Source organism: Protopterus annectens, chromosome 11.part0 (genome assembly GCF_019279795.1).
Source record: "Protopterus annectens isolate FY-2018-M chromosome 11.part0, PAN1.0, whole genome shotgun sequence".
NCBI classification, from domain to species: domain Eukaryota; kingdom Metazoa; phylum Chordata; order Ceratodontiformes; family Protopteridae; genus Protopterus; species Protopterus annectens.
In genome coordinates this window covers 380,451,118-380,472,029 of record NC_056745.1, presented here as the reverse complement: position 1 = coordinate 380,472,029, position 20,912 = coordinate 380,451,118, and the positions used below count along the sequence as shown (strand labels likewise).

Sequence of the window (20,912 nt, the reverse complement as noted above, 5' to 3'; positions counted from 1 at the left end):
AATCTTTCTCATGTGCAGTCTGACAAATGGTATCACTGGGATCACAGAAACCATAACGCCTAGAATTCTGAGCAATTTTCTGGGTGAAGCAAAGAGAAAAGTTCAGGAATACTTCCACACAAGTTTGCATTCTCTCTTGAGATAAAAAGGCTTTTTGCATGATAGTCTATAAGACACCCTAAAAACACAATTCTGTGTGATGGAGTCAGAAAGGATTTTTGTATGTTTATCTAAATCTCTAGATCGGTTAGGAGGGATGAAATCTTTTTTAAGGACTCCTGGCATCTGGGCAACGACTTTGTACAAATAAACATATCATCTAAGTAAAGAAAAATGTGGACACCTTACAATCCGCAGTGAGCCACCACAGTAGCTAAGCACTTTGTAAACACTCTAGTTGTAGTAGATAGCCCAAATGGTAATGCAGAGAAATGATAATGTGACCCAGATACCTCATACACAGATTTTTAGGACTCTTATGAATTTGTATGCTGTTGGAACGTGATGGTAAGCATCCTTAAGGTCTACGGTTACCATAACACTGTGGTCTGGGAGAAGAGATAACACTGCCTTGAGAGCCAACATCTTGAATTTTGTAACTTTAACATACAGACTACAGGAAAGATCCAAAACTGGTCTTCATGGTTCCCCCTTTTTGGCACCAGAAACATTCTGGAATAAAAGCCCCTTCCTAAGTGTTCTGAGGGAACATGTTCTAAGCTATATGCCTCTAAAAAGTGCTGGAGCACCTGAAAAGAAAAAAAAAACTCTGTTCAGTTTGAAGAGTTGGAGAAATCCCACTGAAAAGAGGAGGAGAACCTATCCATTGCCAGCAATAGCCTTCCTGAATCACCTTTAAAACCTATTTGTTTGAAATTATCTAACACCAAGCTGGAGCACTGATGGACGAATGACTTCAAATTGGAAGGCGAATGGATTAGGAGGAGAGAAAAAGATGACCAGCATAGTGATTCTGAACTTGTACCTGGATCTTTTTTTAGGAACGCCCTTGTTTTTGGGGTTTCAGTTGTTACCTTCTGCCATTTTTTCTTGGGTGCCTGCTTGCTTTTAGGCTGAGTTCTCTGCTTATTCTGTTCTTTGAAAGAGTTAGAGATTTTAGAAGGGACGAATCTGGGGACATGAAAAATCAAAGAAATGCCCTGCACTAATTTACCTCTACATTCCACTGTTTGAGTACCAGTAGCAGCAGGCCCAAATAACACTTGTGAGTCTGGAAAACTCAAAATTTCTAACTTTAGGTAATTTGAAAAGTTTTCATTAAATACCCAAACAAATCTCCTGGAAACGGTATCAGTACAATCCTATAAACATTTTAAGACATGTTTAAACACTTGTGACAAGTTAGGCATGATCTGATTCACAGAAGAATTACCTTCCGGGGTAAGGGAAGTAGAAAAACTTTCCAAGATTTAGCACACTTCAAACTTCCACAAATAGCCCTAGTAGTTAAGGATTCTGAAGGGTAATGTGGATGAAGAAATAAAGTCTCTTACCTTATCTAACTACCCTCTCCTTATTCCCAAGAACTGGGTTGGAGAAGGCAAGATGCTTTTTCACTACTTAAACTGTAGGAGTGATAGCAGTTTTCCTACTGAATCCAAGCTTGTTTCTTATCACCCTTTTCCCTTTGCCTTTATTCAATCAGGTCTCATATCTCTCTGCATATGCCCTAGGGCATCTTCTCTAAGGTTAACTGAAAAACTCCTTAGAAGGTGTGCTTGACTCAGGCCACTATCTTTCTTGCCATTTGTTCTCCCTATCTGGATATAGGATTCCCTTATTCGACATCTCCTTGTTTTATCTCTACCTGTTTTAAGTTCTCCTTTCATCATTAAGTAAATATGATGCACAGGAATGTCTGGACTGAAGGTGCTAAATTAAACTGTTCTCTAAAAGTGATTTGATTACTAAAATTGCCACCAAGGTTTCAATGCCTATGTTAGGTGGAAAACTAAGAAGATCTTTACCCTCATATGAAAAGCTTGGAAAGGACACAGTGACTGTGCACAGTCCTACCTCTGAAGATAGAATACAAGGAGCTTAACTATATTACCTTGATTGGAAGTGCTCAGTTTAACTGTTCTCCAAAAGTGGTTTAACTACTAAATTCACCCACTAAAGTGGGACCTTAATCTTGTAGCATCATTGGCAGTTGTGAGGAAAATTATGAATTACTGCAAGATCTGAGCATCATTTATACACTGCACTGCACTTCTATCTCCATAAGTAGAATTAACTGTAAAAATTAACTATTTGTATTTTAAGTCAATCCCGGACTTCAGTCTTGTAGTTTCATTTGCAACTGTGGGAGAATTGTGAACTATGGCAGGATTTAAGCCTCATTTAGTCATTTATTACTGGATTTTCCATAAGCAGTGTTGCTGGTAAATCTCTGCCACCTCTGGTACCTTCTGCTATAACCTGCACAGAGCTACACTCACCTAAAGTTTTTATTCACTAAGCAAGGAAAGCCCTGCACTGTGAAAAAGAGTGACAGTTGCTTATCTGGTGCCAGGTTCCATTATAAAGGGAAGAAAAAGAGCTGGGCTAAGCTGCACTCCGCACAATGCTGCCATTGGACTTGGTCTATAGTAGGTTGTCTATGCAAGTGTTTTTTTTTTTCCCCTGCAAGAGACATAGCAAATCTATACAACTTTATAAATCCAAGTCTGGGGCTCACATAATCTTTGCCAAGTGCAAATAAACATACCTTCAGCTGCAGTACACCTCTGACCAGATAATTAGGGATTTCTCCAAAACTTAGTAGTAAGTCCCCCCAAAAATTATTCTATACAAACCAAACTTCAAGCGGTTATAGTCACCTTTACCACCCTTGACCCATTCCTGTCAAAACATGGATCAGCACTTCTTCACTGACTGAGGCAAGTATCTTGAGACAGTGTAAGAATTGTCTTGTACTGTTGAATGATCACCAGTTACTCAAACCACATAACACCATGTATGAGAGATGTACATAAATAATGTCCTTGGATGCAAAAATCTTACACACAATAAATTCAGACACCAGCATCGTCAGAAGTACACCACACCTCACCAAAGCCATCACACTACACATAAAACATCACATGATAAGGTTCTAAAGATTAGCTTGGGTAAACCTTAAAGACCTCCAAAATGCAACACAGGCAGAAAGCACACTCAGTAAGTTAAGCTTACCTCCTCACATTGCACAAGGCAAACATTTATCCAGCCAAACATTCTTGTTATACGTGACTCCTACACATACAGATGTAGCTCTTACCAGAATGAGCAAGGAAAGAGTTACTGCTAGTTGCTCATCTGGTGTCAAGTTCTTCAGATCAGACAAACACTCAAGTCCTTGAAAAACAACTACCAGTATGACTCTGCCATAGTACATGTGGGTGTCAATGACTTGAGATGTACTTCACTGTCTATACAAAGACACACATGGTGCAGCTTTCAGACCATGTCTACCACTGAGCAGCAGTCTACCTTATCCAAGGATGATGCTACAATATGAGCATAAAACTCCCGACTTCAACAACTGGCTTAATTTTTTTAAACAACTGGCTATCTTTTTTAGGGTCATTCATAAGGGGTAATTTGTCAACCTGCAAGGATATGATCGATAGACAATATTGCTTTCTCAAGGTATACTGTGGTAATGTACAGTTCCACATATTCAACACAAGACAGAAATTTCTGGGCTATCAATACAAATGAGGTAGAATAATTAGTCAGGGTACCCATTGGGAGAACATTATCTTGGATCTTGTCCTTACTAATATGTGGGTATTTTGCACCATCCCTTGCATATCATCATCATCGCATGTTAGGTCTGACTATAAAGCAATCTCCTTTGAAATAAAATAAACTAGAGAACCCCTCCACCCAATGCAGCTTTAGAAATTTGTCTGAGACAAATTACATACTCATAAGTGATAAACTGGCAAGCTTCAAATCCCCACCAAACCCAGATAACTCAGCTGAATATGTGGAAACATACACCACCACACTATACCTGCATATAAACAGCCGCACATATGTAGTTGTACCATATACAAACAAGTGTAGGGCAAACCTCAGAAACAACCCCCCATGGCAGACCCATAATATATTTAAGCTTTACAATAAAAGGAAGAGAATTTTGACCAAAAGTAAGAAGATAATTCCCAGAATGATAGAGCCCTCATCACCGAAATAAACAAGCAATTCAGGAGCTTGATAAAAATCCAATGAAGCCAAGTTAAGACTCAAACAGCCACTCAAGCCAAAGATAATCACAAGACATTTTAAATTATGTTTGTAATCACAGAAGCACAACACAGCAATGTGCTGAGCTTATTGTGATCAATGTTACCTACTCTGACACTAAAGATATACCAAAACTACTGGACGATAAATTCAGCTCATATTTTACCCCCCCCCCCTTCTGTTTATCCCATAAGACATACCTGAAACAGACTCATCTCCAGATATCACACAAAACCAATTCCAAAAAACTTTATCAAAAAATAAAAAAAAAACTGCATCAACGGGTCCTGATAATATCCATGGAGTCATCTTAAATAGCATAAATCATGACTTAGCTACCCTTCAGCCACAGCCTCCATACAGGTTTTGTACCAAGCAAATGGAGAATGTCTATAGTCATTCCCCTGCATAAGGGAGTACATTCCTCAGACTCAGGCAATTACAGACCCACAAGTCTGACAAGCCTTATATGCAAAGCCATGTAAAGACTTGTCATGGAACTAATCAATAAGGACGTAAGGAACCTCCAAACACTGAGTCTATCATAGTTTGGATTCATCAAGGGTAGGTCATCCTTAATCAACCTAGTGCACTTTTTTGACAAGATCTCCAAAGCAACAGATGAAGGCAAAATGGTATGCACCTCACACTTCAACCTGGTCAATGCTTTTGACACAATCTTCCATTCAGGTACATTGGAAAAGCTAAATATACTCCTACATTACCTGCCAGATTGCCAAAAGGCTCACAGATAGGACACAGGAGATCAAAAGTGGGGAAGCTACCTCTATAAAGAGATTAGTCAACAGTTGAATTCCCCAGGGTTCGGTGCTAGGACCTCTCATGTTTGGCATCTACTGCTCTAAAGTAAATGTAAATAACAAAGGGCTCTGGATAACTAAGTTTGCAGATGACTGCAGGCTCGGAGCAGTCACTAAATCCCCAAATGACTTAGCCATCCTGCAAGAAGGTTTGTTCCAAACAAATGACGGGTGTTACAATCATGGATTGAAATGCTGGATAAGAGGTTAAACCAAGGTCCCATATGCCTGAGTTGATGGTAACTCAGGTGGATATAAATATCCCATGGCACCTACTGTAAAGAGAAAAGTTCCTGACCAAACTTCCCTTAGCAGTATAAATACAACCTCGGGTATTCCCTGAAAAGAGGCTAATAGCCTAGGGGGACTAACCAGGTCAACAGAGGATGGATGGATGGATGGATAGATGGATGGATAGATAGATAGATAAATAAATAAAAAAACTAAATGCCAAAAAATGCATTATTGAATCCTTTCAGGAAGTAATCTGCCACGGGGAACTACCAAACTAACAATACACCCCAAAGAGTCGACCCAGTTGTTTGGGATTTGGGAACTTATGTGGACCACAAGAGTAGCTAGCCTACTATTTACCTGTGAACCTATGAACCTATAACGATATACTGAAAAGTACCTAAATACTGACATCTACACTGTGCCACTAAGCTAGGTTCAGGTGTAGTGAATTAAGTTACTACCTCATGCAACATTTTAGAGTTTATAAGATAAAATGTAGGAAAATCATTGTTGGCAGTGACCTATTTCTTACATGAAGAAAAATAACACAAAAAGTTGTCACTTTGATATTCCATCAAGTCAGTCCAACACAGAATGTAGGAAAGATGGAGTTGGATGAACTCACAGAGTCAGAAGAAGAAGGCAATTTGGAGTAGTAGGAGGTGTCATTAATCACAACACTTCAAAAATACAGAGTTTGAAAAGTACATTACAGACATACACTGTACATACAGAGGACAGAGTTCAGGAAACAGAAACTACTTTAAATAATACTGCAGATATGCTGCAACATATTAAAGATGACGGACTCAAGCACAATGCTTGACTGAAAGCAGTAGAAGCCCAACACAAGAAAGCTCAGTTAATAGACTATGAAGATAAGGCATGTTGTAAAAATCTTCGTATTGTGAAAGCCCTGGATAAGAAAGAACGTTGACACTGTATCTCACTGGTACAGAAAATTATTGAACTTGGATAGGTATGGAGACGCTTAAAATCAGAACAAGACAAGCACATCAGGTGGCATGGAACCCACAGCAGATGATAGAGAAGTGATCCAGACCTATAACTGTCCATTTTAAATCTTTTAATCAAAAAGAGCACATTCTTTCCAAGCTCTGGAGACCAGACAATGCATTCCAGTGGACAGAGAAAAGAACTTCTATAGATCAAGATTACTGACAAAACTCTAGCAGAAAAAGGTCAATGTTTGCAACAGTGCTCAAACTATGAAGACAGATGCAGGTTATATATAAATTGTTATACCCAACACAACTGAAGCTCTTTCTCTCTGGGAACTCACAATTTTTTGCTGACAATTTGGCTGCTATGGTAGCATTACTAGCACTGTCGCAACCAACATCTAAAAACAGAGACGTAATGGATGCCCCAGGGCAGACTTTAGGGAATGACGATCAGCCTGGCTGAAGTTGAACCAAACAGACAGGATCTTTGCCACTGTTTAAGACAATAGGTGTTGAGAGAGGGAGAGAGTGATTGCATTACTGGTGGAAAGGAAAAGAGACAAGTGTGCCAATAAGTGACTGAAGGACTCTGTATATACATCAGAAATGTAATTATTCTGTTTGGGTCTTTCACTCCTCTAAGGAGGTCAGGTTGGCCCTAATATATAAATTACAATTTGAAGTAAAAATAAAACCTAGACCCCCAGCTAAACCGGGAATATTCAGGAACTATTCTAAGTTAAACCTTCTGTTATTAAGTGAGAACCTGGCAACATTTCAAGCCCTTATAAACCCTGAGAACACTTCTGCCTATGCAGAACTGCTCACAGAAACCATGTACAAGCATAACAGCTGCATTGAGGGAGCTGTACCAATCAGGAAGAAGTACAGAACTAACTCAAAAAACAAGCCACCCTGGTAGAATTGCAAAATCAATTGGCTGTATAACAAGAGGAAGAAATCATGGCAAAAATTAGGAGGTGCAGCACCCAGCAGGATAAAAGCACTCTCATTAAACTAAACAAATAACTCAGAGGACAGATAAAGTCTACCAAAGCCAAATTTGAGGTAAGTTTGGCCTCCCAGGCCAAGGACGACCATAAAGCATTCTATAGCTATGTCCGCAACCTCAAAGGTAATACACAATTGTGTGCAGAGCTCACTGCAAATGGAGCCACCTATACTGAGCCAGAAGATAAAGCAAACCTCCTGGTTAATAAATTCACCTCCAACTTTACTCCTCTCTCCCTCTCAACCTTGCCTCAGGAAATATCATCAAATATAACTCCTCCTACTATCACTAGGAAACAGGTTCTTAATGCTCTCTCTAAGACCAAGAACACTGCATCAATGGGCCCAAACAATATTCCAAGATGTCTTCTAAATAGCATAAAACATGGCCTATTGGGGCCTCTGGAATTACTATTTAACTATAGCATCCAAACAGGCTTCATGCCTCATGAATGGAGAAAGGCAACAGTCATTCCTCTGCACAAAGGGGGGCCATCTGCAGACCCTGGAAACTACAGACCCATAAGTCTCACTAGTCTTATATGTAAAGCCATGGAAAGAATTATCATGGAGATGATCAATGCAGATATAGTAAACCTCCAGGCACTGGACCCAACCCAGTTTGGTTTTGTAAAGGGCAGATCATGCCTGCTCAACCTGGTGGACTGCTTTGAGAAGGTCACCAGAGCAATGGATGAGGGCAAAATCATTCAAACTGCTTACTCTGACCTGGGCAAGGCATCTGACACAATACCCCACTCGGGCATTGTTGACAAACTCAAGAAGATAGGTACAAACCTGTATGCCACCGGGTGGATAGCTAACTGGCTCACAGACAGGACCCAGGAAGTTAGAACTGGGAAGTCCACCTCTACAAAGAGGCCAGTAGCAAGTGGAGTCCCTCAGGAATCAGTCCTTGGACTGCTTCTTTTTGGCATTTACTTCTCAGAAGTTAAGGCCAATGTCAGTGGTCTCTGGTTGACTACATTTGCAGATGACTGCAAATTAGGAGCAGGCATTGAATCTCACACTGACACAAATGTTCTCCAGGAGGGGCTGACATACACAAACAACTGGTGTCAGAGTCATGGACTAAAACTAAATGCCAAGAAATGCATAATAGTATTCTTTGGGAAGTCATCCATCCCTGGTAACTATCATATTGACAACATACCCTTTAGACTTGACCCAGTAGTCAGGGACTTAGGGACACACATAGATAGTAATCTAGCCTTTGATCATCATGTGTCTACAGTGGTGAGGAAATCATTCTATGTTGCTCAACTTATAAACAAAGGTATGGCATCTAAGTCCAAGGAAGTCATTGCTCCACTGCATTTGGCATTCATCAGACGTATCATTGAATACAATGCCCCCTTTGGTATGTACCTAACCAGGCATATCCAACAACTGGAACGTCAACAGAGGTTCCTCACTAAAAAAATACAGGGCATAAGTAATATGTCCTATGCAAACTGCCTCGCGTCCTATCCCTGCATTCTGTCTCCTACAGGCTTTTGAGAGGAGATCTATGCCTGGCATACAGGGCATTGTCAAACCCTTCTCTGATGGACCTCCTGCATATCCACAAAACAAACAGTACCAGAATTACTCGTTCGAAAGACTTAAACCTTGTCTGTGATACAAATAGGACCTGCTAGAGAGATAAGTATGCATCCCAAAGACTACCCCATCTATGGAACAGGCTCCCCATCCATGTGAAGCAGAGTTCCATCCTAATCTAATTCAAGTTCATCTTGGACAACTGGATGGGAAACTGGAAATTCATCCCTGGTTTGGCACCTATGACTCTGATGCAAACAGGTAACCCAAACAAAGTTTCATCTCCCAGTGATTTGGCTAGGCTTAAAAAGGCCCTTCTGGTCGTTAGCCTAGTAAACACCTATGAACCTTTATATATATATATATATATATATATATATATATATATATATATATATATATATATATGTATATATATACACACACACACATATAATACATACATAACTGCTGATACTGAAACAGGCTGATGTTGAGGGGGGAAGGAGCCTGCAGACTGACCTGCAAGAGAGTGATCTGTACTTTTATGACTTTGAGCAAGAGGATTCTTACTCTAAAATGTATACATTTTTCAGCTGGTTTTGAGAAGCTCAGATACTAAAGGGCTATTGTGATTACAATGACGTTAGGTAAGGAGTTAAGGGAGGGTGCAGGAGACCTCTAAGTGTGATATGCATGTGTGTACTGCAGAATGATGTACAGAGGTAAAAGGCTAAAATACAGCTGTGGACAAGAGACTCCAACCCTGGAAGTAAGTGATATAATAATAATAATAATAATAATAATAATAATTGTAAATATTTTTTCTATGCTGTATACAGTTTTCTACTTGGGAAGCATAAGATTATACATGGATTTTTAAAATGAATCTTGTACAAACTGATCTGTACAGAAGTTACAAGGAAGCAAAGCTGGAGAAAAGAGATGCAGGCAGGTTGCTACATGGGGATAAATGATGGATGTATACATCAAAAATATGACACTTTCTTGGAATATCAGTGGCATTAATACCCTATTAAGTGTCACAAATATTCTCTCTCTCTCAATTAAGAAGCTTAGGCTAGACAAAGCAGGCCAATAGGAAATACATTTGTCAAGAGTAAAACAAAAAAAAACTGCAAAGGGCAGGTTTCGTTTTAGCAGAACCAAGAGGGGCAGTTGTATTGTTTTCTGTTTTTTTCTTTTTTTTTTTTTTTTTTACCTTCTCTACTGTGCCTTTTTAAAGAGATAACAGAAGCAGGTATGTTGCAATTAAGGAACAATGGTTAGTCATGCGACTTACAACAGTAGCAGTATATCTCTCCCAGGAACAAAAATCCTTGAACTCAAAATGGTATTGTCAACAGTTTTAATGCTTGAAAAAGGTGTCATCATTATGGTGGGGGACTGGAACTTGATTACGTCTAAACTAGATGTATCTACCGGACAACAGAGACAAAGATTAACATCACAAGGGAACTTCTACAATACTTAAAGCAAATTGGAATGGTTGATGCCTGGAGAGTTTGTGGAGTTAATTGTATGGATTCTATATATACCTTTTATTCTATGTGACAATTTTTCATACTGATAAAATATATACTGTGAAAGAAAGGCAGTATGTAATAAAAGGGTGAAGAAGGATCCACTGTCATTATCAGTTAAAAAGCTTTTGTTTTTACTACAATGCTGCTGGATGGTATAGCCGCATTACAGAAAAAAATGGAGAATCCTTGCATATTATTTAGAGAACTCCAAGTTTAGGGAGTGGTTACAAAAGGTGTTAATAGACAAACAACCCTCATTTGAGAATTTTCAGGTATCAGCAAGGGAAAACTAAAAATAGAAAGTGGATGAGCATATTATTTATTACATGAGGGAAATGAGACAAAAGAGGATTTGATATAACTTTTGGACAGAAGACTACAGAGTATTATAGATTTTGAGAAGGGAACATACACCATATCAGATAAACAGAATAAGGGAACTGAAATCCAAAATATAAGAGCATACAGACCAAACATAAATTTCAAAAAGCAGGCAATAAATGATTTTCAGTTTTCTAACAGCACAAGAGCTTTAATGTCACTGGTGGTAAGGCTTAGACAGCAACAAAGTGGAGAGGATGGTATACAAAGTGTGAGATAGGAAACAAGTCTTCAGAATAGCCCCAGGTGAGTTATTGGAGGTATTTAGAGAGTATTATTCAGACTTGTGTACTCCTGTAAAAGAATCAGGAAACCTGATGGAAAATATGATATTTTTTGACAGTGTCGACTTGCCTAACCCTGATGACAATCAAGGAAAAGAAATGGTGAGGGAAATAACTATGGAAGAACTTGAGGAAGCACTCTGGAACCTAGTGGTGGAAAAAAATGCCCGGGATCGGATGGTATACTCATTCAGGTTTGGAAAATAGCGGGGAGCAATTTAGAGATGGGACAGTTGAATTTAATGAGCTGGTTATTGCAGTGCACCCTCTTTTCTTGTTCATGGAAACAAGCTGTGATATCAGCGAGTTTAAAAGAGATAATGATCCAGGGCTGCCAGAGACTTACCACCTAGCTTTAGTGATGTCATGGCTATAAGTATTTATAATAGCAAACATAACATCGAAAGTTTTATCTAAACTGATATATAATGATCGGTGTGGTTTTCTTAGTGAAAGTTCTACTTTCAACAATACATTAAGAACCATGGTCATATTGAAGGATGTATCATGTGATCAAAAAACGCTCATGATAATGAGCTTAGACACTAAAAAAACATATGATAAAAAGTGAAGTGGGACTATTTATTTATGTTATTGCTGAAATTTTGGTTTCCTAAACAAATGTTTACACTGCTGCAAAACATTTATGAGCACTCAAGTGACGGCGATGGGAGGTCTTTCTGATAACTTCCAGATACTCCAGGGAACCAGGTAAGGCTGCTCCCATCCCCCATACGGAAATAAGTTGTTCTTCTATTAAAGGCTACAAATGGAGGACCAGGAATTTAACATTTCTATGTGCTGATGATATCTTGCTAACACTGACTGACCCAGTAACCGAGCTGTCTGGTATGTTTTCTAAACTTCATCTGAGAGAATATCAGGGTACAAAGTAAATGTACATAAGAGAAAAGCAGTTATAAATGTGAACATGCCTCAAAGTATGCTACAAAAATACCCCTTTTTGGCAGCAGCTATTTAAAATAACTGGAGATATGGACTAGGAAAATATTCAACAGGTCAGGGGAGTTAATGCATTGGGAAGTAATAAGGAAAATTGAAGAGCGCTTCAGAAAATGGGACAGTCAAAAAAAAAAAAAAAAAAAAAAAAAAAGAAAATGGGACAGTCTATCAATGGATCTACAGCAAATAGTTCAAGCTTTAAATTGGCAGGTGCTATTCAGAATGCTGTACTGTATGCAGCCCTTAGGTATTCTAATAGCAGAAGTTTAATAAGAAAGTTAGAGAATTTATTTGAGAAAATAAAAAACCCAGAGTGGTGTGGACAAACTGTTTTTTCTCAATGAATACGGTGGTCTTTTTGTCCCTATCCTGGATCTGCACTGTTATTCTGTAGTAATAGATATACTGGAAAGACTTTTAAAAAAGTGACCATAGTTCATGATGCAGAAGTAAGACTGGGGGGGGTGGATAATGAAAGAGGAGTAACAGACCTGTTAGAGTGAGTTGATAATAAGGGCAAACTTGGGGACTGATCTTATGGGAACTTTACCAAAAGTGATAAAGACAATACAAAAAATACTTTAACATTTACTATTAAATGATTTCAAGGCATTGTTACTTCCAATAAGAGGCCTAGCCAGGTGGAATATATGTCATTTTGGGTGGGCGGACTGAGGGATACGGAACATCATTGTGCGATACTGGCACCCATCCTCACTTGAAAGGGAGATCCTCTCATTGCCTTTGGCCAAAGTGAAGTTTGGACTTCATGTTATCCATCAACCCTTTTATTTGGGTCTAGCCAGTGAGGTAAAGAAGATGACATGGTATAGAGTTGAAAGACTGAAAAATACAGACTTGTTGGCCCAGGTACAACATATTACAGATCAGGACTAAGTTAGAAAACAGTTGGTATAAAGATGGTATAAAGCATTAATGCTTTTACAAATACCAATATTTGATAAGCCTAGAAGGGATTTGGAAGAAATGCTAGTAGTAAGCACTGGGGAGAATAGATGTTTAGGGGGAATGGCTCTGCTCAACAAAGCTACTAAGTTAAACAAATTTAAAATATTTGGTTGGCAGTATCTGCCAGTATTTTTATACCCAAGTTAAGCTTAAGAAAATCTTCCCAGCTGCTGATCTATACAGCTGAATGTGCAGTACTGTTGCAACAGGTGAATTTACTCATGTTGTTTTTCTCTGGCCAAACTCTGACGGTTTCAAACATGCTACGGAGTTTCTGATGCAAGAAACACTAGGCAAAAGTATTAAACTCTCACAAGATTTGTTTCAACTGGGATGGAAGGAGCAGGTGAAGTTACCTGAACAACATTTCTTAGCATAAATGATGTCGGGGAAAATGTATAACTGGGCAAGGGAAGAAACTCTTGGAAACAGAATGAAGACCTCTTGCCAAATGTATGCATGAGGCATGAAAAATAGGAAGTGGCCAGAGCAGACAAGGTAGTATGGATAGCCGAAAATGGCATATTTAGCACACATATAAAAGGGAGGAATCAGAACTATCAGTAAATCATAGCCGATAGATGGTCAGACGTGAGAGACTAGCTGTAATATTAACCCTGCTTACTGGATATAATAATAATAGTATAAAATAGTTTCCTGATTTGTACATGTTGTAAACAGTTATACTGGTGTATTTTCTACCCTGGAAAAGTTTTCCTTCTTTTTTGAATTACTGTTATCGATTGATGTTTTAGTTATTCCTATTTACAGTTCAGCAAAATCTCCTCAATGAATATTCCTTTTCAATTATTTGTTAAAACGAGGCAGTAAACCTTGGTTCTAGGTTGAGTGGTTAAGTCCAATGGATAAGGGATACTTTCTTTGTAAAGATATAATACTAGAAGTGTCTGGGCCAACCACCAAGGCAGAAAATGTGCATCAAGCATGATGACTGATACATGATGCACATTTAATAAACTTCTGGTTGTTCAAACAAATACTAATAAAGTTATGATCAGCACTGCTGCCACTTCACTACAGTATAGTTTTCAAAGTAACAGTCATTAGTGTTACACAACTAATGTCTAAAATCAGTTTTGGGGGCTTCCAAAAGTCTTCAAAATAATCCAGGTTAAAGATATAAGCATCTACAAAAAAGGAAAAATCAGTAATGATCCTACATACAGTTGTGCCATTTTGTACAGTCCTTAGATAGGCACAGAGTCAGTGACACTAGTCTGCATTAATACATTTCCTAGGGGAAAAAACATACTTTTAAAGATTCCTATGACACCTACCTTAAACCTACAGTTATAAAGGAATGGAGAAGATTGACTATTTGTAACTCAAACTTTAAGTTAGGCAGACAGCACTGGAGTACAAGATATGGATTTCAAAGCAAACAACTACTATAAATGAACAGCAACTGCTGCCACAAAACCAGTGCTACTGATGCAATGTCTTAGTTCTGCAAAACTGGGATCAAAGAAAAAGATTAATGTTCAAAAAGGTAAGTACTTACTGATGGCCTGGAAGGGATATCTTTCAATAGCTCTCTCTCTAAGACCTGGAGCTTTTCCTGAAGATAGCGATTTTTCAGCTGTAAGTCTTCCAGTGCAGAATCACGCGGTAAAGCCTGTTGAGTTCTAAAACACAGTGCAAAATTAAAGATGCAGTCTTCTCAATGCTTTTGGTGTTAGAATACTTCGAAGTACTGCATAATTGTACATGCTACCTGTAAATACGTCACTTGCAGTAATCAACAAAAAGCTGACAACATAAATTTATTGCACATTAAATAAACACACAAACTTCAGGACATACTTCAGTTCTATTATCTGATCTTCCAACTCCATATTTCGTTTTTTCAGTTCATTCAGTTCTCTTTCAGACTCGGCAGTTCGAGTTCCCACTACCTGATCCACTGTGATGCCACGTGCCTTGATCTTCTTCTGTAATGCAGATTTTTCCTGATCTACTCTATGAAACAAACAGAGCATTTTATTGCAATCTATTGTCAACTTTCCTTTTAAACTGCAACATGAACATATTTTAGTAGTAGTATACATGAAGAAGCATGCCTTAATACAAGTAATGTAATTTTAATGATACTCTGGTAATGCAGACTATGAAATTAAACATCAAAGCTCAAGACACTATACCCTTAAAACAGAGAAACTAAAACATCACAACCAAAAACCACAGTAAACAGGAATCAATCAGAGGAGGTTAGAAAGGACTGGGAAGAGAGACTGGTTAAGCAATCCGCAAAGAAACAATGGGGGAGGGTACATCTATGTCTCACAAAAATGCAATGAAGTCTAAAACATTTAGGATCTTTGCTTGGAAGTGTTTACCTAGTTAGTTTTATAACCTAAGTATACTCTAAAGAATTTTTCCTCAGGTAGACAGCACATTTTGGAGGTGTGAAGGGAAAGGAAAAGGTAATTTGGGAACATAAAGATTCTGACTACTACAGTGGAAGTTTGGAAACTAAAAAGGAAGAAAGTACTAAAGATCAGGAAGGTTTTGTGTAACAGTATTTTAAAAGGAAGGGAGGTGCCAGCATCCTGGAAAAAAGCTGTAGTGGCTATAATACCTAAAGACAGTAAAACCCCATTTGATCCAGCATCATATAGGCCTATTTCAATTTTAAATCATGAAAGACTATAAAGTGTTTATGTCTATAACGGCTAAACAAATGGTAAAGGTAATGTCAGAATTGATAGATATGGACCAATGTGGTTTTGTGGAGGGGCGACAAACATTTGATAACATGAATAGAGCAATGATAATCCACAGGGAACCAGAATGTAAGGAAATGCCACTGCTATTTGTGGGTCTTGATGTAAAGAAAGTATTCAATAGAGTAAGCTGGGATTTTTTGTGTTGGGCAATGGAAGCATTTGCATTTTCTAATACAACAGTAAGATTAAATTAGAAGAATATATGAGAGATCAGAGGTAAAAAATCAAATTGGGATGGTTCCTCTCTGATAATTAATGAAGATAAAACAAAAAAAAAGCTACAGCTATAAACTGTGTACCCACACATGAATTGCTTCATCAATAACCATATTATTGGGAAGTGATAAAATGAAGTATTTAAGAGTATGGATTAAAAATAATTTGGTTATGGTAGCTAAGGATATGTGGGAAGCGACTAAATAAAAGATAATACAAAAACTGAAAAACTGGAAGCTCTTGCCTATAGATATAGATAGAAAAATACAAGCAGTAAAATGTTTTTAGTCCCTTTAGTTTTATATAAACTTCAGGTATAGTTTTATCAAACAGCGGAGACGGTGTAGTAGATGGATAGTAATTAATAAAGAGGTGAAGGATTTTATTTGGGAAGGAAGAGGGGAAGAGTGCAAGGGATAAGTTGAGCCTCTCAATACAACAAGGATGCTTAGGATGAGCTGATTCGAAGATATATTTTAGAGCTACAGAGTTAAGGCTCTTAAACATAACACAAGCAGAGAGCTACAATTCAAAGTGGAAAGGGATGATGATGAAGCAGGGGGTTCATTCAAGAAATATGGAAAGAATGGTATTTTGAATGCATATCCTTAAGTAGAATAACAACAGTCATGCAGAGTACTATATTCATTAAGTATTAGAAAGTATTCCAAAAACTAAGCCAACCCAGGAATGGAGAAAGGAGAGTCTTCCAACAGAGATGAGTGCAACTAGGGGTACCGAGAACAGACAAAATAGGAGTGGAATTTACTGGAGGGAGATGGCAAATGAACCAAGGTATTAGGAACAAATAACTACAGATGGAAACGTAATAGAATAGGAAGAAGCCAAGAAGACATTTGGATTGCAGGCTAATTATTGCCTTCTCTATCAGGGATTGATATCACAGTATAGACAAATAGAAAGGAATAGGGGAATCCTAAATTAAAGACATGCCCTGGTTGTGTTTTTAACTGAATTTACAAAAGAAGCTGCTCCTAAAAATGGATAATTAGGGCAGACAAAATATTGCATGATAACTATAGGAATTAATCAGACAAGTTGGGGGATTCACAAAGACACAACAGGAGGACACGTGTGGTTCTCAAATATGCAGCAAAATTTAAAACTTTTAATATTTTTTTCTGGAAGTGTTTGCACAGATACTTTTATACCCCAAGCAGACTACACAGAATTTTTCTCAGTTAGATAGAAAATGCTGGAGATGTGATGGGGAAGAAAGAGGAAACTGGAAACGTGCGCTAACAGACTTTAAAAATTCCCTACAGTGCACTCTGTCAGGAATATTGGGTGAGCAAATGAGTGCAACTAAGGAAATTATTCTTTTTTTTGAGCTGGTATACGACATCTGAATTGCCTAGACATTGTAAGGCAAAGTTTAATTGGGGTGTCTGCCAATAAAGCAATTACTAAGAAATGGAAATCAAAATTTAAACCAAGTATACCTGAAATAGTGAATACTGTAACAGAGATAAAAGAACAGGAAGTGGGATCTTTAGAAAAGGATAGGAGTAAATTGCATAAAAAATGGAAATTGTGGAGACAATACATACCTAACATGTTTTAGAGGAGGAATTAGATTTAAGAGAAGGAGGGAAATGAATAATTTATGTAATGTTGCTTAGATTATATCATATGTGATGTATAATATTTGTAAATGTGAACTTATTAATATGGTTTGATTACTTTTATACAAATGTAAGTTTGTTACAAGTGATAATTCAATAAAGGTGTTAAAAAACAATGCACGTTAAGGGTGGCAAAATTCAACATTTTACAAATACAGTAATTGGGAATAGTAAGAAAGGACTTGTTTGGTACTGCAGTCAAACCACAGCATGTTATTTCTGGGGGGATGAAAATCATTGAGTACAAGACTATTATAAACAAAGGTGTGGCCAATTCTGGGAGAAAGGATATTCAGAAAAAAACTGTAAGCCTTTCTGTAGAAAATGCAATGAATTTGGACACTTCTGGTTTGTCTGTCCCATATTAGAACAGAAAAGAGCAGATGAAGAGGAAATGTGAGAAAAAAGACACAGTAGAAAATATTATTACAGAAGTTGTTGAACGAAAAAGTGGTATGGAGTATACTGAAGAAAGGTTAAACAGTTAAGGGATACCTAAAGAAGAAATTACAGTTCAAACTGAGGTTATTAATACACAGGAAGAGAACAGATTTGCAATTTTTGAAAGTGAAAAGGAAGAAGAGGGAGAAATTAGGACAGGAGAAGAACAAAAATATAGTAAAAAATCAATTTGTGGGAGACTTAGGAGAAGGAAAAGAAAAATAAAGATCTGGAAGTAAAACACTTACAAAAAAAGATAAAGGGTGATATACAGATTGCTGCATTGCATGAAAAGCATTAAAAGTGATACGAGAAGTCTGCTGATGGTAGAATGGTATAAAAAATAAAAATGGATGTTTCTTGCTTGCTTGATACCAGTTGTAACAAAGAAGAAGAAAGGAAAAGAAACAGGCAATATGAGGGTACGGAGTGGGGGCAGATTGGCTGGTAGGAAATGAGACATGTTCTGAAACAAGAATTCTTAAAAAATTAAGAAATAAGAATTTTAGATGTAACAATAGTAGTACCATGAAGGGTAGTAAGATATGTAATATGAGCATAACACAAAAATGTAAACCTTATTAGTGATTTATGCAAAGTCCAAACAAATAACCCAACAGCTCAAGAACTTCAGGTACACAATTAGTCCAGTAGCAACAAAAAAAAAAAAAAAACAAAAGTCCACCATTCTATGCCGGTAATTTAATAAAACCAATAAAATAAAACAAACAAAGCTTTTGAGTAAAACTCTTCCTCAGTGTATAAGCACAGAATGAATACATTTCTTATATATCATGCACAGCCAAGCGATCAGCACATCAATTACAAATTTAAAGTGCCCCAATACCTATACTAAATTTAAAAATATACATATAAAAAAATCATATATACACATGTATATACATATATGCACGTCCATGTGCACATAGAAATATCCATACACATATGCACTTCTGAAATGTATGACTATAGTATGTCATGTTTATCTTTCAAAATTGGTTTGATACTATTACTATTTAGCCCCGGTGGATGGTCTGCCCTAAAGTAGTTGATCCATTCCACCATACCCAATGGTGTTGTTAATTCTTGTTGGAGACCATGTAGGATGCAGACTGGGATATTATCAGGTCCCATAGATGCTGTGTTTTTGGCCTTAGAGAGGGCATTTACAACCTGCTCTTAAGAGATACAAGGTAGGGGACAGGTGGTAGGAATGTCAATGGATACGTGTGCAGATGACACAGCAGTGAGGTTTTCACAGAACCTGTTGGTCAACAATGAAGATTCAGAGATAGACAAATGTTATGTACTTACTATACTGATAGATCAGTGTTGTTTGCTTCCATCCTTCCTCAACATATGGGTCTTCAAATTAGACCTCGGATCCATCTTCAGCCACTCAAAAAGGCTCCTTCCATTACCAATAAAAGCCCAACATTACCTCAGATTGAGTTTGTCCACAGAATACAGGCAACTCCATAATAATAATACTGCAAAAAGATAACCCAAAGGTAACATGAGAGCTCATCAGCTGATTTGGAGCTAAAAGTGCACTTGAAGCATCTTCATGAGGGGTTAGTATGGTCAAACCAGGATAAAGGAAAAATGAATTCCATAATTAGGCAGGGGAACAAGTGAGAGTGGAGTTGAGGAAAGATGGAAGCAAATAGCCAGATCTATTGTTATAGTAAGCACATAACTTTCGTATATGATGTTTTCTCCTCTGTCAGTTCCTCAACAGATGGAGAGAAGTCCCCAGCTAATACAACCCTTGGGTGGATTCATGGAAGGATATGCCACATATGCAAAGCTGAACCAAAGGCTGCCCTTTAAAACCAATTTATAATGGGATATGAAGATATGAACATTGAACCAACCAGCAGCTGCATAAATGTCATCGACAGATGTTCTGGAAAAGAAAACAGTTGAAGTTGCCACAGATCTAGTACAGTGAGCTTTGAAAGGTTTAGGTAAGACTAAACCAATTTTTGTATACATGTGTAATGCAAGCAGACAACCATCTTGATAAAGTGACTTAAGTAACTTTGTGAACCAGCTGATTTTTTACGAAAGGCACAAAACGTGTTTTCCAACTTTCTGAAGGCTTTCATATGGTGGATGTAAAAACATAGCTGTCTATGAACATCCACCAAATGTAGCATGTATGCTCCTTTCTTGCAAAAATTCAGAAAGAAAACTGGAAGAATGATGTTTTGGTTTAAAGAAGTCTTTCTAGCTACCTTTGGTAAGGAAGGAAGGATTATAGTCTGTAAGGAAACCATGTCCTTATGAAAAATAATATATGGAGATTTACAAGAAAGAGCATGGAGTTCTGATACCCTCCTTCCAGAAGTAATTGCACCAAAAATAACATTTTCCAGATTAAAAACTGGAAATCCACCTTAGCTGCAGGCTCAAATAGTGGTCTAGCCAGGGCTTATAATAAAACTGTATGTCTCAAAGACGGATAATATCTCTAACAGGAGGTTTGAGAATAAATGTACACCTCAAAAAGACTTCAGATAGCCTGAGACAGGCAACTGGAGACTTGCTCTCTCCAATGTTAAACCCTGAGATAACAACCAATTGGACAATGATAGCAGAGTATTAGACACCAATTTAAAATAGGGAAGCTAGAAAATCTAAGACTACTGGAAGGGGTCCTGAAAAAGGGTCTAACTTTCTTTGATAAGCACAAACAGAAAACCTTTTCCACTTGCTTTTGTAAATCTTCCTAGCTGAGGGTCACTAGAATGGAAATTGAGAATGAGGACTACTTCAGAGGACAACTTGGAGACTATCCATCTCTGAAGTGGAGAAACTAAGCAGTTAATTTGAGGGTGCAAATGTCTGGAAGGGGTAAGTAGGATGAGTGAGAAATGAGA

At 37.7% G+C, this 20,912-nt stretch overlaps 1 protein-coding gene across 1 annotated transcript in view; it reads right to left on the bottom strand.

The window, feature by feature from the left end:
- The window catches only part of CEP290 (centrosomal protein 290), a 3,346,332-nt gene that overhangs the window by 454,525 nt on the left and 2,870,895 nt on the right, over nt 1-20,912 (bottom strand). Inside the window, exons 42-43 of the mRNA XM_044087863.1 lie at nt 14,802-14,957; nt 14,500-14,623 (exon numbers count right to left, since the gene is read on the bottom strand). Coding sequence (XP_043943798.1) covers nt 14,500-14,623; nt 14,802-14,957 — 280 coding nt within the window. The remainder of the gene's footprint in view (nt 1-14,499; nt 14,624-14,801; nt 14,958-20,912) is intronic.